The sequence below is a fragment of the Lichenostomus cassidix genome, chromosome 26 (assembly GCF_008360975.1).
Source record: "Lichenostomus cassidix isolate B80296 chromosome 26, HeHo_3.0, whole genome shotgun sequence".
Taxonomy (NCBI): domain Eukaryota; kingdom Metazoa; phylum Chordata; class Aves; order Passeriformes; family Meliphagidae; genus Lichenostomus; species Lichenostomus cassidix.
The window spans coordinates 2,419,663-2,442,052 of record NC_139506.1 but is presented as its reverse complement, the minus strand read 5'-3'; the positions used below and the strand labels follow the sequence as shown (position 1 = coordinate 2,442,052).

The 22,390-nt window shown below is 51.6% G+C and overlaps 2 protein-coding genes and 1 long non-coding RNA gene across 3 annotated transcripts; 1 reads left to right on the top strand and 2 right to left on the bottom strand.

The window, feature by feature from the left end:
• Positions 1-286: 286 nt before the first annotated feature.
• Positions 287-10,431, bottom strand: AMPD1 (adenosine monophosphate deaminase 1). Its single transcript, XM_085083255.1, has 15 exons — positions 10,277-10,431; positions 7,339-7,513; positions 6,700-6,862; positions 5,166-5,328; positions 4,746-4,965; positions 4,282-4,411; positions 3,804-3,998; positions 3,459-3,590; positions 3,216-3,379; positions 2,976-3,102; positions 2,419-2,582; positions 1,975-2,095; positions 1,371-1,544; positions 869-979; positions 287-535 (listed from the first exon to the last, which is right to left on the bottom strand). The coding sequence occupies exons 1-15, from the start codon at positions 10,296-10,298 to the stop codon at positions 380-382; spliced, it is 2,217 nt and encodes a 738-aa protein (XP_084939381.1). The 5' UTR covers positions 10,299-10,431; the 3' UTR covers positions 287-379.
• On the top strand, positions 2,094-8,588 carry LOC146426933 (uncharacterized). Its single transcript, XR_014856648.1, has 2 exons — positions 2,094-2,377; positions 7,233-8,588. It is a non-coding gene; the product is annotated as an uncharacterized LOC146426933 (long non-coding RNA).
• A 3,025-nt stretch (positions 10,432-13,456) lies between the features above and the next one.
• NRAS (NRAS proto-oncogene, GTPase) lies at positions 13,457-21,565 on the bottom strand. The gene is made up of 5 exons (XM_085083256.1): positions 21,382-21,565; positions 20,412-20,590; positions 19,297-19,456; positions 17,998-18,121; positions 13,457-17,262 (listed from the first exon to the last, which is right to left on the bottom strand). The coding sequence occupies exons 1-4, from the start codon at positions 21,490-21,492 to the stop codon at positions 18,002-18,004; spliced, it is 570 nt and encodes a 189-aa protein (XP_084939382.1). The 5' UTR covers positions 21,493-21,565; the 3' UTR covers positions 13,457-17,262; positions 17,998-18,001.
• Positions 21,566-22,390: the final 825 nt, after the last annotated feature.

Below are 22,390 nucleotides of genomic sequence, written 5' to 3'. Positions count from 1 at the left end.
CCTCCCCGCCCCAGAGCGCCTGTAGCTGTTTCTCGTTGGTTGATGTGGCCGTCACTCATGAGGAGGCCCCGCCCCCTCTCCCCGTCCCGTCTCCCCGCCGCCTCGGCCCGCTCCCGCAGGACGCTCCCGGCGCTCACGGAGCCGTCGCCCATTGGCTGCTGTGGCCGTCACTCAAGTCGAGATCCCACCCTTACCCCGCCCCAGAGCGCGCACAGCCACGGCCCATTGGCTGGCACGGCTGTCACTCAGGTGATGCCCCCGCCCCTTTCCCCTCAGGGCTCTCGGAGCCGCTTCACTGACGGGTTTTACTGCGCTGCCCGGCGCCCTCAGAGTCCGGCACGGCCCCGGCGCTGCCCGGCCCCGCGCTCCGGCCCCCCGCCTATTCGTTCTTCAGCCCCTCGGCGATGAGGTTGAGCTCGTAGCACCAGGTCTCGTAGCGATAGGCCACGCGGATCTGGGCCACGTTCGTCTTCCGGATGTCATTGCCTTCGGGCCCATCTTCCCGGTACTTTTCACCCAGGAACTTCACTTTCTCCTGCCAGAGGCAAAGACAGCAGTACGGACTTCAGAACCCCCGCTGGCAGCGCCCGAGGGACGCGCTGGTGGAGAAACCCTGAGCCCATGGGCGGAGCTGGTCGCCATTCTCAGGCCGTGGGCAGGACCAGCTCGGGGCACACACACATCGTGGGACAGACAGGACACACTGCAGGACAGGCAGCTCGTGGGGCAGGAAACACTGCAGGACACACACCTCATGGGACAGTAGACCCTCGTGGGACAGGACACCCACCTCGTGGGACAACACACCCCTCGTGGGACAACACACCCCTCGTGGGACAGGACATCCCTCATGGGACAGGACACCCACCTCGTGGGACAGGCCGCACTGCAGGACGCTGTTCCTGGCGATCTCACACATGTCACAGGTGCTGAGCTTGAACACCTGGGCGGCGATGGCGTACTCCTCCATGAGGGGCTCCTGCAGCACAGGGTGAGGGGTCAGCAGCCTCTGCCAGCACAGTCTGCACTGCACAGAGCTCTGTCCCAGAGCTCGCTCAACCACTGGAGTACAACTTTCAACCAACACCCCCAGGCGCTTTAAACCATATCACAAAGTGCTACGTGTTCTCATTTTTTGAAAACTTCCAGGGATGCTGACTCCACCACTGCCCTGGGCAGTCTGTTTTGATGCTTGAGCACTGTTTCACTGAAGAATTTTTCCTAATATCCTACCTGAACATCTGTTGGTGGAGGGGGAGATGGACCAGCACATGCTGGACTCACTGCAGGAGCCACTGGCTTCCAAAAATCTGAGGCCCTCATGGTCCCAGCCCCACAGTCCCAGCCCCAGTACTCAGCTCACACTGTACCTTGGTGTAGTGAAACTGCATGGGGTCATCTGTTGAAAGGGACACCATGAGCCCTTTCTGGTGGAAGTCAAGCAAGGGATTCTTGGCGTACTCCAGGAAGAGGCTGTTGTTGCTCAGTGGGGACATGGCAATGGGAATTTGGGCAAGGAAGTACAGATACTGCAACACTGGACTCTGCAAAGATGAGCAGAGGTAGCAGGTTAGGTATAAAGTTGCTGGACTTTCCACCTCTCTGGGGTTATTCCTCAGATCAGGCCAGAGAATTGTGTGCAAGGAAAGACAGGCAAGCCAGCAATCAATCCTTCAGGGAGCATGAGAGGCCAAGGAGCTCAAACCTGTCTGATATCAGGAGTCAGCTGGCTCCAATGATACCAAACGTATTTTACAATAGGTCTGTAAGGCTAAGCCCCCAAAATCTAATGCATTTCTCAGCCACATCCCCAAATATGCCTGGAGAAACCCAGAGAACAATTTAGCATCTGCCCAAAGCCAGATTGTGCCAGTGTAAAGCAGAGGCGAAGGTAACTGCCAGCTGCATGGAGGCAGCCATGAACATTTCTGCTCTGCTGTGCCTGGGCTGCTCCTGGCAGAGTTCTCCACGTACCTTCTTGAGGTTGAGCCCGTGGGAGATGTTATCTGCTGTCATGAAGGCTGCCAGCAGGTGTGTGACAGCCCCAGCCTCGCCGCAGTGCGGGCGGAACAGGAACGTGTTCATCCCACGCTGCCTGGGCACAGGGAAAGAGCACTCAGAGCAGGCAATGACCTGACTTCAGGCCCAGCTCTGCTCCTGCCATGAGTCCCCAAGAATCCAGCTTGACCTAGGAGCACATTGCTCATTCTCTTTTCTCCTCTGGGCACGCAATAGATGCATCTCCAAAATCCCTAGGCTTTCACCCCAGTCCATCACACTTCTACCGAGGGGTGTCTGGATTGCTCTGGGACGTAATGCTCCAAATGCAGAGCAGGGAGAGCCCCGCTGCTTCCACACTGACAATCAAAGAGTTGAGGTAAGTCACAAGGCAGCCCCTTGGCAGATCCCAGGCCTCACCTGCGCAGGTTGTTCAGCACCAGGATGTTGGCATACATGTAGTAGATGTAGTAGGTGTAGGATGGGTTCTTCTGAGAAGTCCACTCCTCTGGCTTAGGGCTTTTAGTGCTGAACATGTGTCCGCTGTGCTTGGATTCATCATCCACGCTGTCAAAGCCCGTGATCTGCTTGGCAAGGGAACAAAAAAGATGTATCTCACACTCCCCACCTCATTGTGCCCAGGTGAGCTCACCCTGCCCCACCACAGATCACCAGAGCCTGGCTGTACCCCTGTGCCCCCCAAGAGCAGGGTCAGGCAAGGCTGCAGACCTCTCTCCTCACAACTCCACCAAGCACTGTCCAGGACTAGGAATAAAGCTCACATCTTCCCCAGGAGCTGAGTGGGCAGTGATTCACAGCCCCAGCACAGCTAGCTCAGGGACTCTGACCCTTCCCCACAATTCTGGCCACACACAGAATTCTGGCCATTCCCAGAATGTGGCAGAAGGACCATGAGCCCACTGATGGCCTTTTCCATGTCAGGGCCAGCACCCATTTCTTGTGCTCTTGTCACTCACATGGCGTAGAAAGACACTCAGCTCTTTGTGGGCTTTGGGGTTGACAGTTGCCTCAAACACAGGAACAAAGATGTTTTCCAGCATTTTCCCAAAGTGGGGGAGGAAATTCTTAGACCTGAACACATCACTGTGGACAGAGACAAGGGATTAGCTGCCACACAGCCCGCTGTCCCCATAACCCTTTCAGGGATGATAAGGGATCTGCAAGGCACGGTGCCCCCTCAGCCCCACAGCACGTACTAAATCCTGGGGACTTGGATCATCCACTTCATGTTGGGGGAATAGACCCGGTGGGTGTTGAACCACTTGGCCAGCTTGGCCCACTCGTCAGGCGACCGCCCATAGATGGAGAGCCGGGGCTCTGTGTGCTGGTACTTGGCATCCTCCAGGTCAGAGCCAACTTCCTGCAAACCAGAGCAGACTGGCATTGGGACCCACAGCAGCTCCACAGCTTCACCCTGCTCTCCTCCCCTCTCTCCATACCTTGATGATGGTAGCAAAATACTCGCCGTTGATGGCATTCTCCGTCTTGAGGTAGAGGTCGCGCAGCTCACTGGCCCCCACGGGGTTGTACTTGTCATTGAACTTGTCAAAGCGCTGGAATGTCTGCCGGCCCTGGGGCAGGGAGAGCAGGGAGGTCAAATATTACCCTTAGAGCTTGGCAGGGAGCAGGGACTGAGCCAAACCACTCAAGATGGGAAAACCAGGAGCTGCTGCACCCTGACACAAATATTAATGCACGCAATGTGTGAGTGCAGAGGGAAGGGAAAAGCCATTGGGGCAAGTGTGGCCCAAGAGTGATCTTACAGTAAATGTCCTACCACTTACAGCATGGACATCCAGGGAATCCACTGTCAGGTCGTAGGGGTGCAGATTGAGCTGCTGGAAAAGCTGTTTCAGGCTGAGCTGTTTGCCATTGGTGTCATAGACCATGCGGTCAGCATCCACCCGGTAGGATTTCTTGATGAAACGCAGAAGGTGCTTCTGGTTCATGCAGGCTGCAGCATGGATGTGTGTGTCCACCTGGGGAAACAGGGACAGCTTCAAGCTGGGGTGCTCAGGTACCATCCCAAGGAGGTAAACAAACCCCTCAGGTGAGCACGTGGTGTGGGGAGCAGGGCTCAGCTCAGCAGGTGAACACAACCAGCTGGCACAGCTTTGCCAAGAGCATTGCAGGCAGCATATTCCCATTCACAGAAACAATGCTGCTGCTATAGACATGGACTCTGCCATCCAGCTCCCAAGGAGGGAAAGCACCAGGACAGCTCTCTCCAGGCTCACTGGGGCTCTAAGCCTTGCCCTTTACCTTCCTGCAGTTGTAGAAGTCACGGTGGGGGTTGTTCTTCAGCTCCTTCATCTCCTCCATCTCATTGAGCATTTCATGCACTTGGAACTTGGATGAGAGGAACCTGAGGCGCCGGTGAGCGTAGGTCTTACTGGTGAGAGCAAAGGGCAGAACAGTTACTGGGCTCCTTACCCCGGGGCATGGGGACACACATTCCACCTGGGGTGGAGGATCTCGTGCTGGCCAGCCCTGCTTCCCTAAGGTGCCTCTCCTGTCTCTATTACGAGCTCTGAAGGAAGGCTGGCCAGCTGGGAGCCTACCTGCAGGTCATGTCTCCAGTCCTTGAGTGCTGCTTTGATTAAGACCCAAGTTATGAGGGCTGACAAGGACCAAGGACAGGTCCCTCCCTCCTTCCAGGAAGGGGAGGGTGCTGCCCTAACCTCCCTCTGCCCACTGAGGCAGGACCTGGTGGGTTGTGCACTTACACAGGCCCCTTTGCAATCAGGACCAAGAGGAAGCTCATGTCATCCACGAAGTGCTCGAGGCAGGGGTAGGGCAGATCCTTTGGCTCATTTCTCTCAGCTGCTGCCTTGTCTGCATAGACATAAACTATCCCATCCTTCATCTGCACATGGTATCCCAGGTCCTCAGGGAGACTCCCAGTGTCAAAGGGGTCCTGTCCATCCTTCACTGGTGGGGTGAACACTGCACCAAAAGGAGAATTCTGTAAAGCACAGGCTGCCAGCCCAAACCTCCCAAGCCTGCTGTGCCCCCCCACCCCACACAGCAGGCACCCCACCACTGTCATACCAAGGAGGAGGCCTGGGCAAGTGTGTTCCCCAACCCTTTCCTGAGCCCTGCCCAGTGCTGAAGCCACAGGAAGGCCCTGGGTTGCCTGGGTGTACCTGGGCCAACGTCACTTGGTTTCCAGGGCTCTCCCTCGATGGTGCGCAGGTACTGTGAGGGTGTGTTGGGGAACCTCTGCAGAGACTGCTGCATGTACTTCTCCCGGATGCACAGCGCCCGGTACAGCCCTTTGCACACCACTTCAAAATCTTCCACTGTCACCTGCAAGAGGGTTGTTGCTGAAGGCAACCACAGAGCTGGAGCACAGGTATCCAAGAGATGCCCTGGTGCACCCACGGGGAGGGAGAATTTGGTCACGGCAGGATAAATATCAAAAAATCATAGAATGGTTTGGGCTGGAAGGGATCTTAATTCTCATCTTGGTCCAGCCCCTGCCATAAGCTTCCGCTATCTCAGGTGCTCCAAGCCCCATCCAGCTTGGCCTTGGACACTTCCAGGGATGGGGCAGCCTCAGCTTTTCTGGTCAACCTGTGCCCGGACCTCCCCACCCACACAGGGAAGGATTTCTTCCCAGTATCCCATCTAACTCTGCCCTCTGGCAGTAGAAAGCCATAACCCCTTGTTCTGTCACTACATATTCTTGTAAACAGTCCTTCTCCAAATTTCTTGTCATATCCTATATCATATAAATTTCTTACCATGTATCATATCATATCAATCTCCCACTGCTCTACCTGAGCAGGGCAAGGAAGGGATGATATGCAGAGACCCAGGCATGGCAAAGGGGAGCTCTTGGTGCCAGGACCAGTGAATTCTGATGTCAGTCCCTCTTAGACTCCTCACTGCAATCAGTAATTTTCCCCTGAAATGGAAGCTAGGCCTGGGCAAAACATTAAAGCTATTTTTGGAGCCTGGGCTGAAACTGAAGCAGGAACAACAACATACACTGAGCCAGTGTGTCGACGATTTTTGATTTACTGCACACACATGTGTTTTGGGCAAGCAGAAGAGGCTGGAGTGGAGTAGTGCTGGGAAACCAGCACTCCCTGCTAGGATAGTCATGGCAGGGGGAATGTGCTCCATGCCTGAGCAGGGAGGCATTTCCAGATCCCCTCTGCTATGCAGCTCCAGGCTGAGCTACTCTCCAGCATGTTCTTAGAAGCAGCACAAATGTGATAGCAGGCTGAGGAGGAGAGGTAGGCAGGATTAGCACAGGATGTGATAACAGCCCTGGTCAACTGGCTCTAGGTGACCCTGCCTTTTCCAGGAGCTTGGTGACCTCCCTCAGCCCTTCTGGGATTCTTGGATATGCTCAGAGCTGGCACAGATATAGCTGTGTGCAGGCAGAGAGGATGTGACAGGGTGAGCACAGCCTGCCCTGCCATGCTCTCCCTGGAGAGTCCCATGGGAAGCACACAACACCCCACAGGCTCCTGCTAAAGAATTCAGCTCTGGACCCTCCAGGGATGCAGCAGGGCACCTCCAGATACTTGTGAGGCACAGACTGAGCTGGGAGACACCATCCCCACTGCAGCTGGTGCAGACTCCTGTGTCACTGGGCACTGCTGAGGGACAGGCAGGGACCAAAGGGAGTGACCAGCATTGGAAGGGAACAGCCATGGAAGTACCTACCCCAGAGGCATAATCCCCAGTGATCTGCACCCGCTGGAAGTCGGGCACATTCTGGTGCTGGGGGTAGGTGGAGTTGTCCTTATCAGTGACAGCCTGGCTGGGTACAGACCTCGGAGCCACGGGCAGTGCCATTGCAATCGTCTTCAGGCGGATCATCTTCTTCCTGTTAGGGAGGAAAGGCTCAGGCAAACAGCCCCATGCCATGGTCACACACAGGTGCAGAGCCAGGGGCTCTTCCCACAGCCATATTCCAGCTGAGCACGACAAGGATCAGCTCACTGGTGATTTCTGAGCACCTTACACAGGCACTGCCAAAAGCACAAGCCCCAGAACACAAAGTAGCCACAGACTTTGGAAGTTGCATCTTCCCAGAGTCTCCAAGTCTCCCTCCCCAACAGCTCTGTGGCCACTGCTGTGCTGACAGCCAGGGAACAGGCCAAGGGTGTCTTTCTGTCCAACAGTGGGAAGAGTTGGAGATGAAATCCTGGAGTACCTGACAGATGCCTGGGGATTATCAAGGATTTATTCCACAGGTGTGGGGAGCTGTTCCCAAGGGCCTTGATTTACATCCCTGCTGCTTGCTCTGCCCAGGAGGTGGAGGCTGTGCTCCTCTCCTAGCCCAGGCTCCCAGGAACTCACCGCTTTTCCACCATGGCAATGCTCTCCCGACGCATCATGTGCAGTGTCATTTCCGTGCGGGAGATGGGGCAGATCTCTTCCACATCAAAAGGAGAGATTTCTTCCCTGACCTCCTCATCCTTCACCTCGGAGGCAAAGACCTTCTCGGCAAAGGAGCGCATGGATTCGTCCATGTCTGCAAGGAGCAGGAGATCAGTGTCCCACAGGTGATTCCCAGCCACTGGAACTGGCAGTGTCCCTTGCAGGCAGCTCCGTGCTCAGCTGCCATTTCCTCATGGCCCCCACGCCCCAGAGAAGACTCTGAGCCTCCTCCCAAGTTTGCACCGAGGCTGGGCCACACCTGGTGGGCTGGAGGCATGCCTTGATACCCCCAGCACAGCAGGGAAAGTAAATACAGTCCAAGAGTGCTGCCAAAAGGCCCAGGAGAAGCAGGTCCTTGGGAAGAGCATGCACGGGGTGGAAAAGGGAAAACTGGCAAAGCCCTTACAGCTCCAGGGAGTCTGAAACCCACTTGCTGCAGCAGTCAGGAGGAAGACAGAGGGATGGATGGAGGGATGGATGGGGCAGAGCTGGCAGCCCAAACACTCAACTCCCACCATCTCAGTGCAGCTGGGGAGCCCCAGCTTGGCACCCTCAGCCCACCACGTGCACTGTGCTGCAAAGGTTCCAGAGTCACCACTGACTAGCTGGAGCTTTATGGAGGACAAGGAAGGTTAAAAGTCCTTCTACTGCCAACCAAACACCATCAAACAAGAGCCCAAGGGCTCTGCTGGCAGCATCTCCCAGAAGCAGATGTTTGCATGGCAGCCCAGGGGCACTGACAGCAGGTTTTGGCATCTCAGCACGAAGCAGGGAGAGGTTCAGTGCCCAAGGATGGACCTCACCGTCGAGTGTCACACAGGACATGGTCACAAGTGAGGACCAAAGCAGAACAGACAGAGGGTTCTCACCAGCACTCAGGGTGCCAGGACAATATTTAACATTCATATTTTGGTGCTGTGTCAAAGGACCAAAAGGTGGGACCATTCTGTGTAACACCGAGGGGCAGAGCTGGCACTGCCAGGAAAAAGCATTTCTCCAGCTGCTGAAGGATCACCATGATCATGTAACTGCTGCTTGGTTCCAGTGATCATGTCTGGGCAGTAACACATAACAGAGCATAGAGAAACCCAGCAATACTCACGTTTGTGTTCTGCTGTTTGAGATAAAACAGAGACAAAATAAAAGCTGTGGTTATCAGCCCCTCAAAATCTGAGCCTTTTTACCTTATCATCTCATCAGTCATTAAAAGGGGATGAGCAAAGTACAAGCTTAGCCAAAGCCTTCCACACCTTCCACTTGTAAAAGAATCCCAGAATGGTTTGGATTGGAAGGGACCTGAAAGCTCATCTGATAGGCAGATCACCTTCCACTATCCCAGGCTGCTGCAAGCCCCATCCAGCCTGGCCTTGGACACTTCCAGGGATCCAGGGACGGCCACAGCCTCTCTGGGCACCCTGTGCCAGGGCCTCCCCACCCTCACAGGGGGGAATTCCTTCCCAAATCTCCTCTAAACCCACCCTCCTTTGGCTTAAAACCCTCCCCCCTTGTCCTGTCACCCCATGCCCTTGTGAGAAGTCCCTCCAGCCTTCTTGTAGCCCCTTTAGGTACTGGAAGAGAAGAAGAAAGGCAGAGCAGAAGTTGTCACTTTGAGGAACGCAAAGGTGGAAGTTCTGTGTTGCCTGTGCCATGACAGAGCCTCAGTGGTGCCTCAGCATGGAGCCAAACCCCACTGCAGGGACATCCCATCCCACCTTGGCTCTGGCACAGCTTCTGCCTGACACAGTCTGCTGTCCCTGCAGTGCCCAAGGTGCAGCATTTCCAAGAAGCCAGATCACCTCACTCAACACCACCAGAGCCTGACAGGTACTAGTCCTGTGCTCAGACTGGGCTGGCCTGGAAGGTCTCTCCCTACCCTGTGAGCACAGCGAGGGCAGGACAGCCTTGTCCTGCTGACCAAGGCAGCAGATATTTCAGTGGCTCAGAGCACCAGGCTTTGCTATTTTCTGCCCATGACTCGCCCTCATTGTGGCCCTCAGGATGGATGGTCATTGCAGGGATGCCGAGTTCCACCCCCCTGTGCTCACATCTCCACTTACTCCCTAACAGATCAGACAGCTGAGACACTGCCCTGCCACAGATCCTCACTCCAGGGTGGCAGCAGCACTCTGGAGGTGCAGCTCTGCCCTTTCCATCTGACCCAGCAGTTCAGCTCTGGCATCACAGCTCCCAAGCTGCTGGCTTCCCAAAGCCCAGCCTCCGGAACTGCACGGATTCATTTGCAAATCCCAGAAATGCTTCGTTTGACCTTTCACCTCTTTAGTGGATGAAAATTACACTCAGGGACGTTCCCAGCCTCCCACTGGTGGTGCAGGGCCAGGCTTTAACACCAGCTTTATGGAGTGGGACAGTGTCTGTCACACCACAGCCCTGCAATCCCAAACACGCTCCTATCGGGGCTGTTTACTGCTGTTATCACTCAGGGCTCACAGTCACACATCACATGTCCCTCTGCACTGCTCTGAGAGCCTGGCTGGCCCTGCTCCTGCTGCCCAGCTCCAATCCCCTCGGGGCTGCAGCTCCCCACATCTTCTGAGCTTCACCAGGTTGGCCAGAGACGCCTGAAATCCCTCTGACCCCTTCCCCAGGGATTTAATGGTGTCACTACAGGACACATTACACTGCTGGAGAGATATTTTCCTTCAGTACGAGCAGAGCAAGATTTAAACACTAACACAATTTCTTTGCTGCACTATCCCAAAAACATCTCCAAGCAGGAAGAAAAATGCCCGAAGGCCCCAGCAAGGTCCTCTGGACAGAACACATCCAAATCTCCGAGGCTGTGGGCTAAGGAACCTGCCCTGTAGCTCCTTGGCTCACACTTGGCGTTCAGACCTACCTGGAATTCTCACCCGGGACATTGCAGCAGCGTTTGCAGAGCCTCAATAACACCCCACTGTCCACAAGGGGCCGAGTGACTGCCTGGCAGCCCAACACTAATTTTACTGCTTTCCCTTCCCTGTAATCAGACTCTCCCACTCTAAAAGGAGAGTGGAGATCAACTGTGGGACTATTTAAAGTGCAGCCAAAAACACTTGCACTGAAACAGGTGAAAGCAGGGCTCAAATTTAATTAATTTTTTTCTTTAGATCAGGCTTGTATTTTACGATCACCTGGTGTCTGGCCAGATTTCTGCTTTCCAGAGTAGCTGCACCTTTCTACTGAGGTCTGTAGAAGCCAGTCTTTTCAGAGAGACTAAACCTGATGCTTTCTGTGCTAAAGCAAAGGTTTAAAGGGAGTTTTCAATCAGAACAGAGGCTGTGGATAGGTACAAACCATGTGCTCTCACCTGAGCTGTCCCAAGATTATTCCTGAGGGAGGGGTCTGTTTGAAAGCCTGGATTTCACCAACAGGGTTGCCCAGATGTCCTCACTTCTTCCCAGCTGAATCCAACAAATCAAAGGAAGGTGCCAGGAGTCACGTTTTGTCCCTGAGCTTTTCAGAAACTGCCTTTATCAAGCTTTGTGTCCTGCTGCAGATGTGATAATCAGTTCTGTGTGTGGTGAGCCACAACCAAGGTGTGTCTGACAGAGACAAACTCTCAGTCCAGCCCAAGGTGGCTCAAGGAATTCCTGCTTTAAGCTGCACTCATAGCCTAGACCTGGCAGAGCAGCTCTCAGGTTGGGAAGCACCTCCTGGCTCCATTTCAGCAGATTGTTTCAGCATTTTGGCATTGAGGGCTGTATGCTCAAACCTTCTCCAGGTCTCACCTGCAGCTGGAAAATAGCTCCTGTGGGAAGAGAAAGGCCAGAAATTTTTGTGCTCTATGTGTTGCCAGGGTGACTCTGAGCTTCTGGCTCAGGTTCGTGGTGGGAAGTGGTGAAGCTCAACAGGTCAGGAGGATAAAATAGATTTGATGTGAAACAGAGTCTTTCCCTGTTTTTTTATATTTCAATTCTTGATGGCATTGAAGAACTGTCCTGGAATAGGACAAAGCATTTGGACACAGTTGGGCTTTGGTTTACAGGGTGGCTTTGGTCACACACAAAAACCACCTGGAAAAGACAACATTATTTGGAATTACATGCACATCCAAGGGATTCCTGTGCTGGATTTTGCAGGAACAGCTATGGAAAGGCCTTGTCCAAGAAGAAGGCTGGGATAGGTGACAGAATCACCTGCATGAAATACAGAGCTGGAATAACAAGCCATGGATTTTGTCCATAGGAATCTTGTGGCACAGCCAGTGAAGTGAGGTGAGCTGAGACCTGGTGCGGCATCTCCAGCTGAGGGAATTTCCAGAGCATCCAGAAACTCTCTGGAAGACATGTGCCTACGATTTGATGGGCATAACTTCAAAATGTGCTGCGTAACAACTGAGAAATTCTCCAGAATTCAGGGAATTTTGTCCTCACTTCCCAGTTATTCCCCAAGAATATAAATTTCCTTTCCTCCAACCTGCAGAGGTGCAGCCCCAGGGCAAAGCTGGGATGCTGTTACAGCCTTGGTCTCCCTCTCATGCTGACAAAGTCTTCAGGTTCTGAATTCTTCTTGTTCCTGTTTGAGAGCCCCCACCCCACTTTATTGTTTAACCACTTCACTCAAGGGCCATAAAAACTGGCTCGTGCTTGTTTGCTCTCCCACAAGGTCTGTATCTGCCCTTAACCTCCCTGGACACATCAAGTTCTTCAGATTCACATCTGAAACCAAAAATAACCTTTAGGATGCAGAGGTCATCTTCCTCAAGAGAAGAATCTTGATCGTCTCTTGATGCCTCAGCTTTTTTAATCACAGGGTCAGCTTGGGTGGGCTCAGGGTGGAAATCTGAGAAAAGCCAGAGTGTGCAGTGCTAAAGTTAGATCCAGGGCCTCTGCAAACTCGAGGATTGACACAAACAACCCCTCTTCCCACTCTTTTTCAGCTGGAAAATGAGTGGTTCCATGGCCAGAGGCCTCAGAGGGGCTCAAAACCCCAACACTTTCACCTCTGAGCTGCCCTCGTTCTGCCCAGGTCCAGCCACAGGCAAATGGTTGGATGTGCCAGAAAATATGGCAGCTTGGGGAACTGAGCAGGATGAGCCTCCAGCTTGCCTGGCTTTGCATCCACAGCACAGAGGCCATGGGGCCAGCTTTGCTAGGAAATGGTTTAAATTCCTGAAGAGGATGAACAGAGAGGATAATGTGGATCTCACCAGGGCAGGCCTGGCTGGGCTGATCAACTCACCCAGCATTGGGGAAACTCAGCAGGTTTTCTCCCCACCTTGCTCTCAGTCATGCCCTGCATGGATCCTCCAGGGCTCTGAGCTCAGCACACCAAAATCAGCTCCTCAGAGGGAGATCTTTGTAGGAACAGGGAGCTAAAACTGGAGGGAAACTTTCCCAATTGGCCAAGAAAGCCTTGGGGTTTTCAGCACCCACCTGAGCTCAGGCTGTGAATCCTTTGGGATTTAGTGGTGACTGCTGCAGTTACAGTGCCAGGAGCTGTGTGCCTCTGCTCCAGGGGGTCTGGTTTGAAATTCCTGGCACAAAACCCAGCTTGGGCTCCAGGTTCAGGTGCCTGACACAACATCTGAGGAGAGATACACCTGAAGCACATTTACTTACTGTGTGGTGTGACACAATCTGCTTTATTGCAGGAGGAAAGCCAGCAGGGAGGTATTTTAGAAGACTGAATTAAGCAATTAAAAAGCCTCACAGAGCATGATTTGGGCACAGCAATAACTTAATAACTGGTTTTGCCATTGGAATATCAAGTAAAGAAGTTTCTCTCTTCATTTTCTGGTACAGTCAGGAAAAATATTAAGAGGGATCCCACTGCAAACAGAGCTTGAGCAGCAGCAAAATGCACAGACTGGGGAAGTCATTAAAACTGGACTCTGGACCAAGTCTGTGGCAGCTCTCAAGGCCACTCTCACTTCTCATGGATGCTCTAGGGCACATCTGGGACAGAGGTGACCATGCCCTGTGACAGAAGTGACAACTGCAGTCAATCTCACCCACAGACAAAGCAGAGAGCACTGTGATCAATTTTCTGTAACCCACTTGAGGATCCCATGCCCAGATCACAAAGAAAACAACCAAAGAATTCCAAGTTTATTCTTTAAAAAAGTTATTTAAGAAGCAAAATAATTTACTTCAATTCAAACCAAAAGAGATGCATTATTGAAAGCAAATAATTAAACAAAGTAACAACAAATTAGCCCTTGGGTTAAAAATCCAGATCCCAACATTTCCCAACCACCCTGGGGGTTATACACAGGCAGACACTCAAGGTTTGGGGTTTTTGAGGAGCACAGACAGCTCAGAATGTGATTCAAACTTCCACTACTCTCCTTCCCCCCCAGGCCTGAGGCTGCTTGAAATCCAATTCTAAGTGTGAGCTGCACCAGAAATTATGACAGCTTAAACATCGTGGTTAAAATCCAAAGTTCTTCCAAGGACAAGGACAGAGTGTGAGCAGTTTGAACAAGAGCAGGGAGTGAGGGCACAGAGAGGAACAACCACAGAGGTACATTGGCTCTTTGGAGAGCTATTCTCAGCTCCAGCAACAGGAACATTTATTACAGTTATTGGCACTTGGAAGTGTTGAACAAGAGCTTCACCCTTTTTGAATACTTTACCCTTTTTGAATCTTTTACCTCAAAGTTGTTTGTGCCTGTTCTGCCCAGTCAGGACAGTGAGATCAGCTTGGCACCAGTGCACAGTTCTGTTGTTCTAAATAACAACATTTGGACCAAATCTACCAAACCACCTTTTCCAGGGACCTGTCTTGTGCAAAACCTTCTGTGCTTATCTGCAAAATAATTTTCCCAAAAGTCCACAGGGTTTTGTCCTTCCAGTTCTTGGCTGCCACCAAACCCAGGGTTCCTTATAGACAGCTGGAAACAAATCACAGCCATTCACTTCCCACTCCTGACCAGTGCAACACCCTGGTTTTGTATTGTTTGCTGGATTTGGAACTACACCAGTGGAGATGGGAGTATCACCCATGCAGGTCAGCTCTGCAGCATCCTAAAAACATAAAAAACACTAAAAACCCTTCTAAAGGTTCCAAAGGTGACATAAATACAGCCCTACCTTCAGCAGGGCTTTTTCCCTTTGCAGGTTTTACAAAGCCCAAGTAAAAGGGAACAGCAGAGAAAGCAGATGCATTTTCCAGTCAGTTCCCACACATTTGTGAGAACTCCCAGCTTTTGGAGCTGCAGCTGGTATACTTTAATGACAACCAGAGCATGCTGTGCATTGTGGAGCATTGCTCCAATGAGCCTCCAAACAAATAATTCCCCAGACTGACCACACAGCCTTCAAATATCAAACACCAGAGGCTTCCCAGGGCCACAGGCAGCTGTGCTGTGGGCAATCCTGCCTGCCAGGAAACAAACTCCTGCATTTCCCAGTGACCAAAGCCCATCCACAGACCTGGATGACAGAATGTCACCGTTCAGCCTTCCTGCAAACTCCACACTGCTCCTTCCTGCTGGCTCTGGGCACCAGCTGTGCATCCCAAAACCTTTTTGGGGTAATTTCATTAGCTGGACACCAATGTGTCACAGGTCTCTTCAGGAGCAGACACTCATCTCCTGCCACAGGGAATGATGTCAGGGAAAACTCTTCCTGACAAAGCTTTCCCAGCCCTGGCAGTGCAGTGTGGCAGTTCTGTCATGTTTAACCTGCAGCATGAGATCAGCCATGGGATGGTTTGGGCTGGAAGGGACCTTAAAGCTCATCCAGTGCCACCCAGCCATGGGCAGGGACACCTTGCACTGTCCCAGGTTGCTCCAACCTGGCCTTGGACACTTCCAGGGATCCAGGGGCAGCCACAGCTTTCCTGGGCAACATCAAACAAACTGAACCCAATGGTACCCACAGTTCTGCCCACCACTGCCCACTGTATGTTGCTGGAAAACAGCATTTTATGTTAAAATTTTAAATGGGTTTAATTCTTATCAGTGTCATGTCAGTCAAAGTTAAAATAAATTGGAAAAAGTATTTATAAGGATTATCACAGATAAAGAAAATGTGATGCAGATCGATCCTCTTCATTCCCAGAAGAGAACTGAGAATGTAAGTAGTGAAGGAAGCAATATCAACAGGAGAAAAATTCCTCTCTCTCTGTTTACTGGTTTCTAATGTCCGTTTGAAACTGAGAACTCCAAATTAAGATGTGTGACTGCCACCAACAAACTGCAACTGAGCCACCAGCAATTCCCCTGCTCTGGCACTGCCCGAACGCTCCCTCTGTTGGCTGAAGGCTCCTTCCTCCTCCTCCCGAGGGCTGGGAATGCAGCTTTCCTGCCTGAGCACACAGAGCAGCACCCAATTCCAGCAGCACAAGGAGCAGGGAAGGCCAGGACACCCCAAGGAGCACTGGCAGGGCTGGCAGCAGTGACCATTTGGGAATGAGGGGAGCAGGTTTTGTTCTGGGAAGAACTCCTCAGCTCACAATTCCCTCAGCTGGGGCTGTTAGAGAGCTCAGAATTCCCATCAGTCTGTCCCACACCTTCTGTGAAGCCACCACTGAACTCACTCCCTTCCTCATTTTGCAAGGATGCTGCAATCAGAAGCTGGCTCAGCTCTCTGGGGCTGCTCTTCACCTTCTCCCCTCCATCACAGAATCACAGAATGGTTTGGGTTGGAAAGGACCTTAAAACTCATCCTGTTCCACCCCTGCCATGGCAGGGACACCTTCCACTAGCCCAGGTTGCTCCAAGCCCTGTCCAGCCTGGCCTTGGACACTTCCAGGGATGGAGCAGCAACTTTCTGCACCCCTGACAGAGTCAACCCCAACCCCCCCACTCCTCCCCTGGCAAGGAAACTCCAACTACATTTTACAGTCTAGAGACATTTTGAAGAGACCCTTTACAGTCTGTGGTAAGAAAATAATTCAGAATAAAACAATTTGCAAGTTACAGAGAGAGAGAGCTGAACAGCAGCTGTCCAAAGCAATCTCCAGTTACCAGATTAATTAGTGAGAAGCTGCCCAGAAATGTTGGCAGTTCATGTTAAAAATGAACAGCTGACAGGTTTGGTCCAACTTGGAAGAGATCTGAATGCTGCAGGGAAACAATACAGAATATAAACTGCTCCACCCACAAAGAGAGTAAAACACAGATGCAGTGTGTCCCCTCCCTCGTCCAAGAGTCTCACAAGTGCCTGCTGGACCTTCCAGCCCACCAATTCTTGCTGGAGGATCCTGGCAGGCACAGATCACCCACACCACACTTGCCTGCTTAAGACAATGAGCTCCCAAGAAATTCCAGTCCTTGGGGTTTTCCTCAACCCAAGGGACAACTTCAAATCTTCTTAGCAAACAGGCACTTAATTAGGAAAGCTTTTCCTTTTTATTACAGAAATGGAGGATCAGGTAGGTGGCACTCCTGGCACTGGAGATGTTGCACTTTGCTGTACAGGTGCCCAGAGAGCAGACACCCATCTGAGAGGGGACAGGGGCACTCCTGGTGGCACCACCCCGTGTGACATCCCTCTGTGCCACTCCTCTGACAGCACTGCACGGAATCCAACAGACAGGGGACACACAGCACTTCTAGCTTTTACTCTAGAGGTAAAGTGTCATCTTTTTCACAGCATTTAGTCTCTATAGTTCACTTTTGTGACTGGTTTTCCTCTTGAACAAACCCGGGTAACACAGTGAGAAAAGAATCCCAGCACATCCAGAGATGCTGCTGCTCCGTGAGCTGAGCAGGGAGGTAGATGCCATGGATGTTCTTCTCTTCAGATGGAGCACGGAAAAGGACCTTGTGCTAATTAACTCTGGTGCCCAGAGTCTCTCACTGGCACCGAAACACTGCAGGGCATCAGCAGGAGAGGCAGCCCAGGAGATCGAGGCTCGTCCAGCAGCTGCACCTGAACCACATTTTCTTGGCATCTGGAACAGAGAGGCACCTCCAATTAGCACTAATTAGCTCTGTCCCGCTCTGGGGTGGATGTGCAGTGCAGCAGTGCAAGTCCTGAGCTGGTCTGTCTGTCCTCACAGCGATAAGCAACAGATTTTGGGGAACTGCTGAAAGCAGTTTCACTCGGCTGGGAACTCAGATTTCGTTCTTTGCACCATTTGATTGGGTTAATCCTGGAATGAGCTCATCCCAGAGGAACACAGCTCGAGGGAAGTCAATCCCTCAGCAGCACATGGTGACAGCACAGCTGTGCACATCCCTCCTGCAAGGTGTTTCTTCAGAAATTACACATTCTCCAAGCAATCACAAGGAAGGAGGCAAAGGAATGAGGCAGAAAGGAATGATACAGAAAACCACACCATTGAAATCAGTGGAAATCGTGGAATGTTTTGGGTTGGAAGTGACCTTAAGGATCTTGTTCCATCCACCCATCAGCCAAAAGTGTGATGTGAGTGAAAGTCCCTTTTCTTAAGCTATGTCATCAACTTAGAGGGGAATTTTTTTTCTTTTTTTGAGAATTAATAAATTGGAGGATCCAAATCCCTGGGTTGTATAATAGGGAAAAACCTCACCTAGAGCAACCAGCATCACTAAACCATCAACTGCTTCCCAACCACTGGAAGGGAGGGAGGGAGACAGGAAGGCAGGCAGGCAGGCAGGCAGGAAGGAAGGCAGGAAGGAAGGAGAAAACTGGGATTGCAGCTCACCTTTTCACATGACAAGGCAGGACAATCCCATGCAGCCCTGGTTTCCATCCTCACTGCTGTTGAGCTTCTTCATCCGGTACTGCCGGATCTCTCTCACCAGGGTGTAAAAAGCATCTTCCACACCCTGAATGCAAACACAAGCTCAGGTGTGTTCTCTCCTGAAGCTTTTGAAATCACTGATCTGTCCATCCCAGAACCCCTTAATGCATTTGAAGGCCACAATTCCACAGGAAGGGCAGCACCCAACTGCTCCTGTGGCTCATAAGAGGAAGAAACTCACTCTGATGCCCCAAACCCTCTCCTTACACTCCTGACTCCTTCTGGAGCAACAGCCATTGAAATAAACATGGAATATCATAACTCCAGGGAGGTTTTATGAAGGAAACAAGCAACTCCTTGCCTAATTAGCTCCATTTTAGGATTCTTGGAATTCAACTCTTTAGAATTTTCTGGCTGCTGCTCAGGCATTGCACCTTCCCTGCTCCATTCCCCTGGGCAGGCAGAGCACAGCTGGCTGGGCACAGCCACGTGGCCAAGGAGGCTTTGCAGAAACCCATTAGTCCAGTCTGGGGAATTCTGTCTGTAAAATTAATCTCCTAATTGGCTTCATTAAGGAGCCAAGAGAACCAAGCAGGTCTGGGGTGAGGGAGTTCAGCCCCTGACACTTCCCAAGGAGAGCAGCTGAAACTGCTGCTCCTCTTGCCAACACTGAATGATGCTGGAATTGGTTGGAATCAATTTCTTAACATAATTTGAAGCATTAGAAGGTAGGTGGGTTTCTTTTTTATCCTGTGTGTTTTGTGAGACTTCATAATAAGGTATTTATTACAATTAAAATGTGGCTTTCATCTAATACATCAATATAATTTTTTAAAATTATTTTGCATGCATTTGTTTCTTTTTGGGTGTTTTTTATGGTTTTAGAGGTTTATTAAGAGGGGGTTTTGGAGTTGTATTTATTAAATGTTTCAATATTAAAGGTGGTGGTTTTTGAATTCCTTTTTGGGCATGTGCTGTTGTTAGCTTTTAAGTTTAATTTAGCAACTTCAGGGGAGTTGAAATTCTTTTATTCTCTACATTATTTATCAAAATGACCCACATGAAAGGAAGTCAGGATGAGTCTGAAATTATTCCTGCCCAGCCCAGACCTCTTTCAAGCTAAGAGCGAGTGGGGAAATAAAAGCTAAAATCTGTAAAGAGACTGAAAAATGCTTCTCCTGTAAATCAGACAAAAGCAGGTGGGAAAATGTCATTCCTGCATTTCCCAGGAAGGAGTCAGAGCAGGGTGGAGCACCTCACCTGTCTCGTTTTTGCAGAGGTCTCTATGAAGGGGATTCCGTAGCTTTTTGCCAATTCTTGGGCCTGTTTTGTGTCCACTGTTCTTGTGGGCAAATCACACTTGTTCCCCACCAGCACCATGGGCACATCATCTGAGTCCTTCACTCTCTTGATCTGCTCTCTTTAGGAAGACAAATTAAAAAAAAAAAAAAGTTAGGAACTATTTTCTACATATAAAAAGTGGTTTTGTTCAGTATTCAAACAATCTTGTGCTTCAAAAATATATGAAAGCTGAGCAGGACCTCAGGGGTTCAACAGCAGAATGGACAATCACTTTGTGTCCATGGATAACTCTTCACTTCATTTTCTGTCCATGGATAACTCCAGTCTGGATTTCTCACCCATTTTTTCAGAGTTGACATTCTGTAGCTGTAAATGGCATCTGATTCACAGAAAAACTGGGGATGAAAGGGAACATCCAGGCCAACTCCCTGCCAAGGTGGGGTCACCTGGAGCAGGTGACTCAGGAACACATCCTGGTGGCTTTGGGATGTGTCCAGAGAGGGAATGTGTCCACAACTCCCTGGGCAGCTGTTCCAGTGCTCTCCCACCCTCCAGAGAAAGAAACTCTTCCTCATGTTGAGGTGGAACTTGTGTTTGAGTTTATGGCCATTGCTCCTTGTCCTACTGAAAAGAGCCTGACACCATCCTCTGACCCACCCTGGAGATATCAGTATTGATTGATGATTAATCTGATTAATGATTAACACAACAACCTTAAAAACTGTCCTAGTTTTAACTGACTAAAGATGATGCTGAGGCCCTGGCACAGGGTGCCCAGAGAAGCTGTGGCTGCCCCTGGATCCCTGGGAGTGTCCAAGGCCAGGCTGGGCAGGACTTGGAGCACCCTGGGACAGTGGAAGGTGTCCCTGCCATGGCAGGGGTGGCACTGGGTGGGTTTTAAGGTCCCTTCCCTTATGTATTGGCACAGAACAGTGACAAAACTTTCTGAAAGAAGTGGGAGATTTAACATTTGGCTGTTATTGAGCCTTCACTGAGTCACTTCATTGCTTCCCTTCTGCCAATGTCCCTGCTGCTGTCCCTGTGCTCCCTGCCCATGGGCAGCCCAGCTGTACCTGTAGAGGTTGATGTCAGCGAAGGATTTGCTGTTGTTGATGGCAAACACGCAGAGGAAGCCTTCCCCTGTCCTCATGTACTGGTCCCTCATGGCACTGTACTCCTCCTGCCCAGCTGTGTCCAGGATGTCCAGCAGGCACGTCTCGCCATCGATCACCACCTGCTTCCGGTAGGAGTCCTGCAAATACACACGGGGACCTGGGGTTGGGCACTGAGCTGCTGCTGGCCACCCCAGGGAACATGGGGGAAAAAGAAAAACAATAAAAGCACGGGTGGGAGTGAGAGAAGAGCTTTTCCAGCTGCTCCAGAGAAGCTGTGGCTGCCCCTGGATCCCTGCAAGTGTCCAAGGCCAGGCTGGACAGGGCTTGGAGCAACCTGGGACAGTGGGAGGTGTCCCTGCCATGGCTGGGGTGGAACTGGATGAGCTTTAACCCAAACCAGGCTGGATTTTGTGATTCTTGTCCATCTCTGATGACAAACTACCAGTATCTCAAACGACCATATTTTAAATATTACTCAACCTACCATATTTTAAGTATTACTCAAACTAGCACGTTTTAAATGATACTCTAAGCCCTCTCAACCTTTGTTACAAAACACATCAGTCCTGTTGCTTTAAAGAAATCCCTCAATAGGAGAAAAAAAAAAAAAGAATATCCTAAATACCATCACTGTGAGCAGAACCTCCGCCCTGCACAGACCCGCGGTGGCCTCTTTGGTTGCTGCTTTAGGAAACCTAAGGCACAACGGGGGAGGAAGAGCTCGCAGAGCCGCGGGCAGGCTGGGCTGCAGGGGCCTCGCAGGATATCCATATCCATATCCATATCCATATCCATATCCATATCCGTATCCGTATCCATATCCACATCCACATCCCTTCCCAGCCCGCCCCGGGCAGGATTTCGGCACAGAGAGCTCTCCCCGCTCTCCCCGCGTTCCCCACCCCGCAGCCGGCCGCGCCCCGCGCACCTCGATCGTGGGGTCGTACTCGTCCACGAAGTGGTTCTGGATGAGCTGGATGGTCAGCGCGCTCTTGCCCACGCCGCCCGCGCCCACCACCACCAGCTTGTACTCGGTCATGGCCCCGCGGCCTCGCCGGGCCCGGCACGGCCCGCCGCCGCCCCGCGATCGCCCCGCGCCGCTTCCGCCTGCCGCCCGCGCGTCACCGACCGCGCCGCTTCCGCACACGACACGGGCGCGACACGGGAGACACGGGGAGACACGGCGGGAACACGGACAGGACACGGCGGCACCGGGAACGGCGCCGAGCCCGAACCACGGGGCTTTAAACGGGGAACGGCACCGAGCCCGCATCCCGGAGCTTCAAAGGGGGAGCGACAGCGATTCAGAGTCACGGGGCTCTCAAGGGGAACAGCTCTGACCCCAACCCCGGGGCTTGAGCTGGGGAACGGCACTGACCCTTTCCTTTTTAAAGTGGGAATCACAAGGAGCTCGGCCGGATCTGAAAAGGGCTTTAAGTAACACTTTATACTTTCAAGTTGTTACTCAGTAGCTGCAGCTGGGCAGGTCTGGGTAGGTAACGATTGTGCACTTGGCTGATACTTTGTTTTACGGATAGAGGACAATCCCGGGAGGAAGGAGCTGTCTGAGCCCCTGGAGCAGCAGGAACTGCGGGAAAGGCAATTCCAGCACTGGGAATCACAACCAGCAAGCCCTGAGCACCTTCTCCTAACACAGCCCAGCCTCAGACAGACAGAACTGCTGCTCAGGACTAATTAGCACAGGAAGGGAGAGAGGGAAAGCCTAATTAGGGGGTTGGACACTAATTTATGTAATTTGTAACCAGTGAATGATGATTTGCTTGTTATAATGTATATAAATGTATATAATGTATATAAAAAATGTATATAATGTATATAAATAGTACAAAGTTTTGATGATGGGAGCATTTTGGGAAGCCACCCAGCTCCCTGCTTTGTGCCAACTGGAATAAAACACAGAAATCCCTCAGGGTGGT

Excerpts from the sequence above, each read along its gene's own strand:
- AMPD1 (XM_085083255.1), bottom strand. The coding sequence starts at position 10,298 with ATGTCCCGGGTGAGAATTCCAG. Across the intron at positions 6,863-7,338 it reads ATTGCCATGGTGGAAAAGCG|GAAGAAGATGATCCGCCTGA; the intron begins GTGAGTTCCTGG and ends CCTCCCTAACAG. Across the intron at positions 1,545-1,974 it reads ACGGGCTCAACCTCAAGAAG|AGTCCAGTGTTGCAGTATCT; the intron begins GTACGTGGAGAA and ends TCATCTTTGCAG.
- NRAS (XM_085083256.1), bottom strand. The coding sequence starts at position 21,492 with ATGACCGAGTACAAGCTGGTGGTGGTGGGCGCGGGCGGCGTGGGCAAG. Across the intron at positions 20,591-21,381 it reads AGTACGACCCCACGATCGAG|GACTCCTACCGGAAGCAGGT; the intron begins GTGCGCGGGGCG and ends GTGTATTTGCAG. Across the intron at positions 18,122-19,296 it reads CCTCTGCAAAAACGAGACAG|GGTGTGGAAGATGCTTTTTA; the intron begins GTGAGGTGCTCC and ends GTTTGCATTCAG.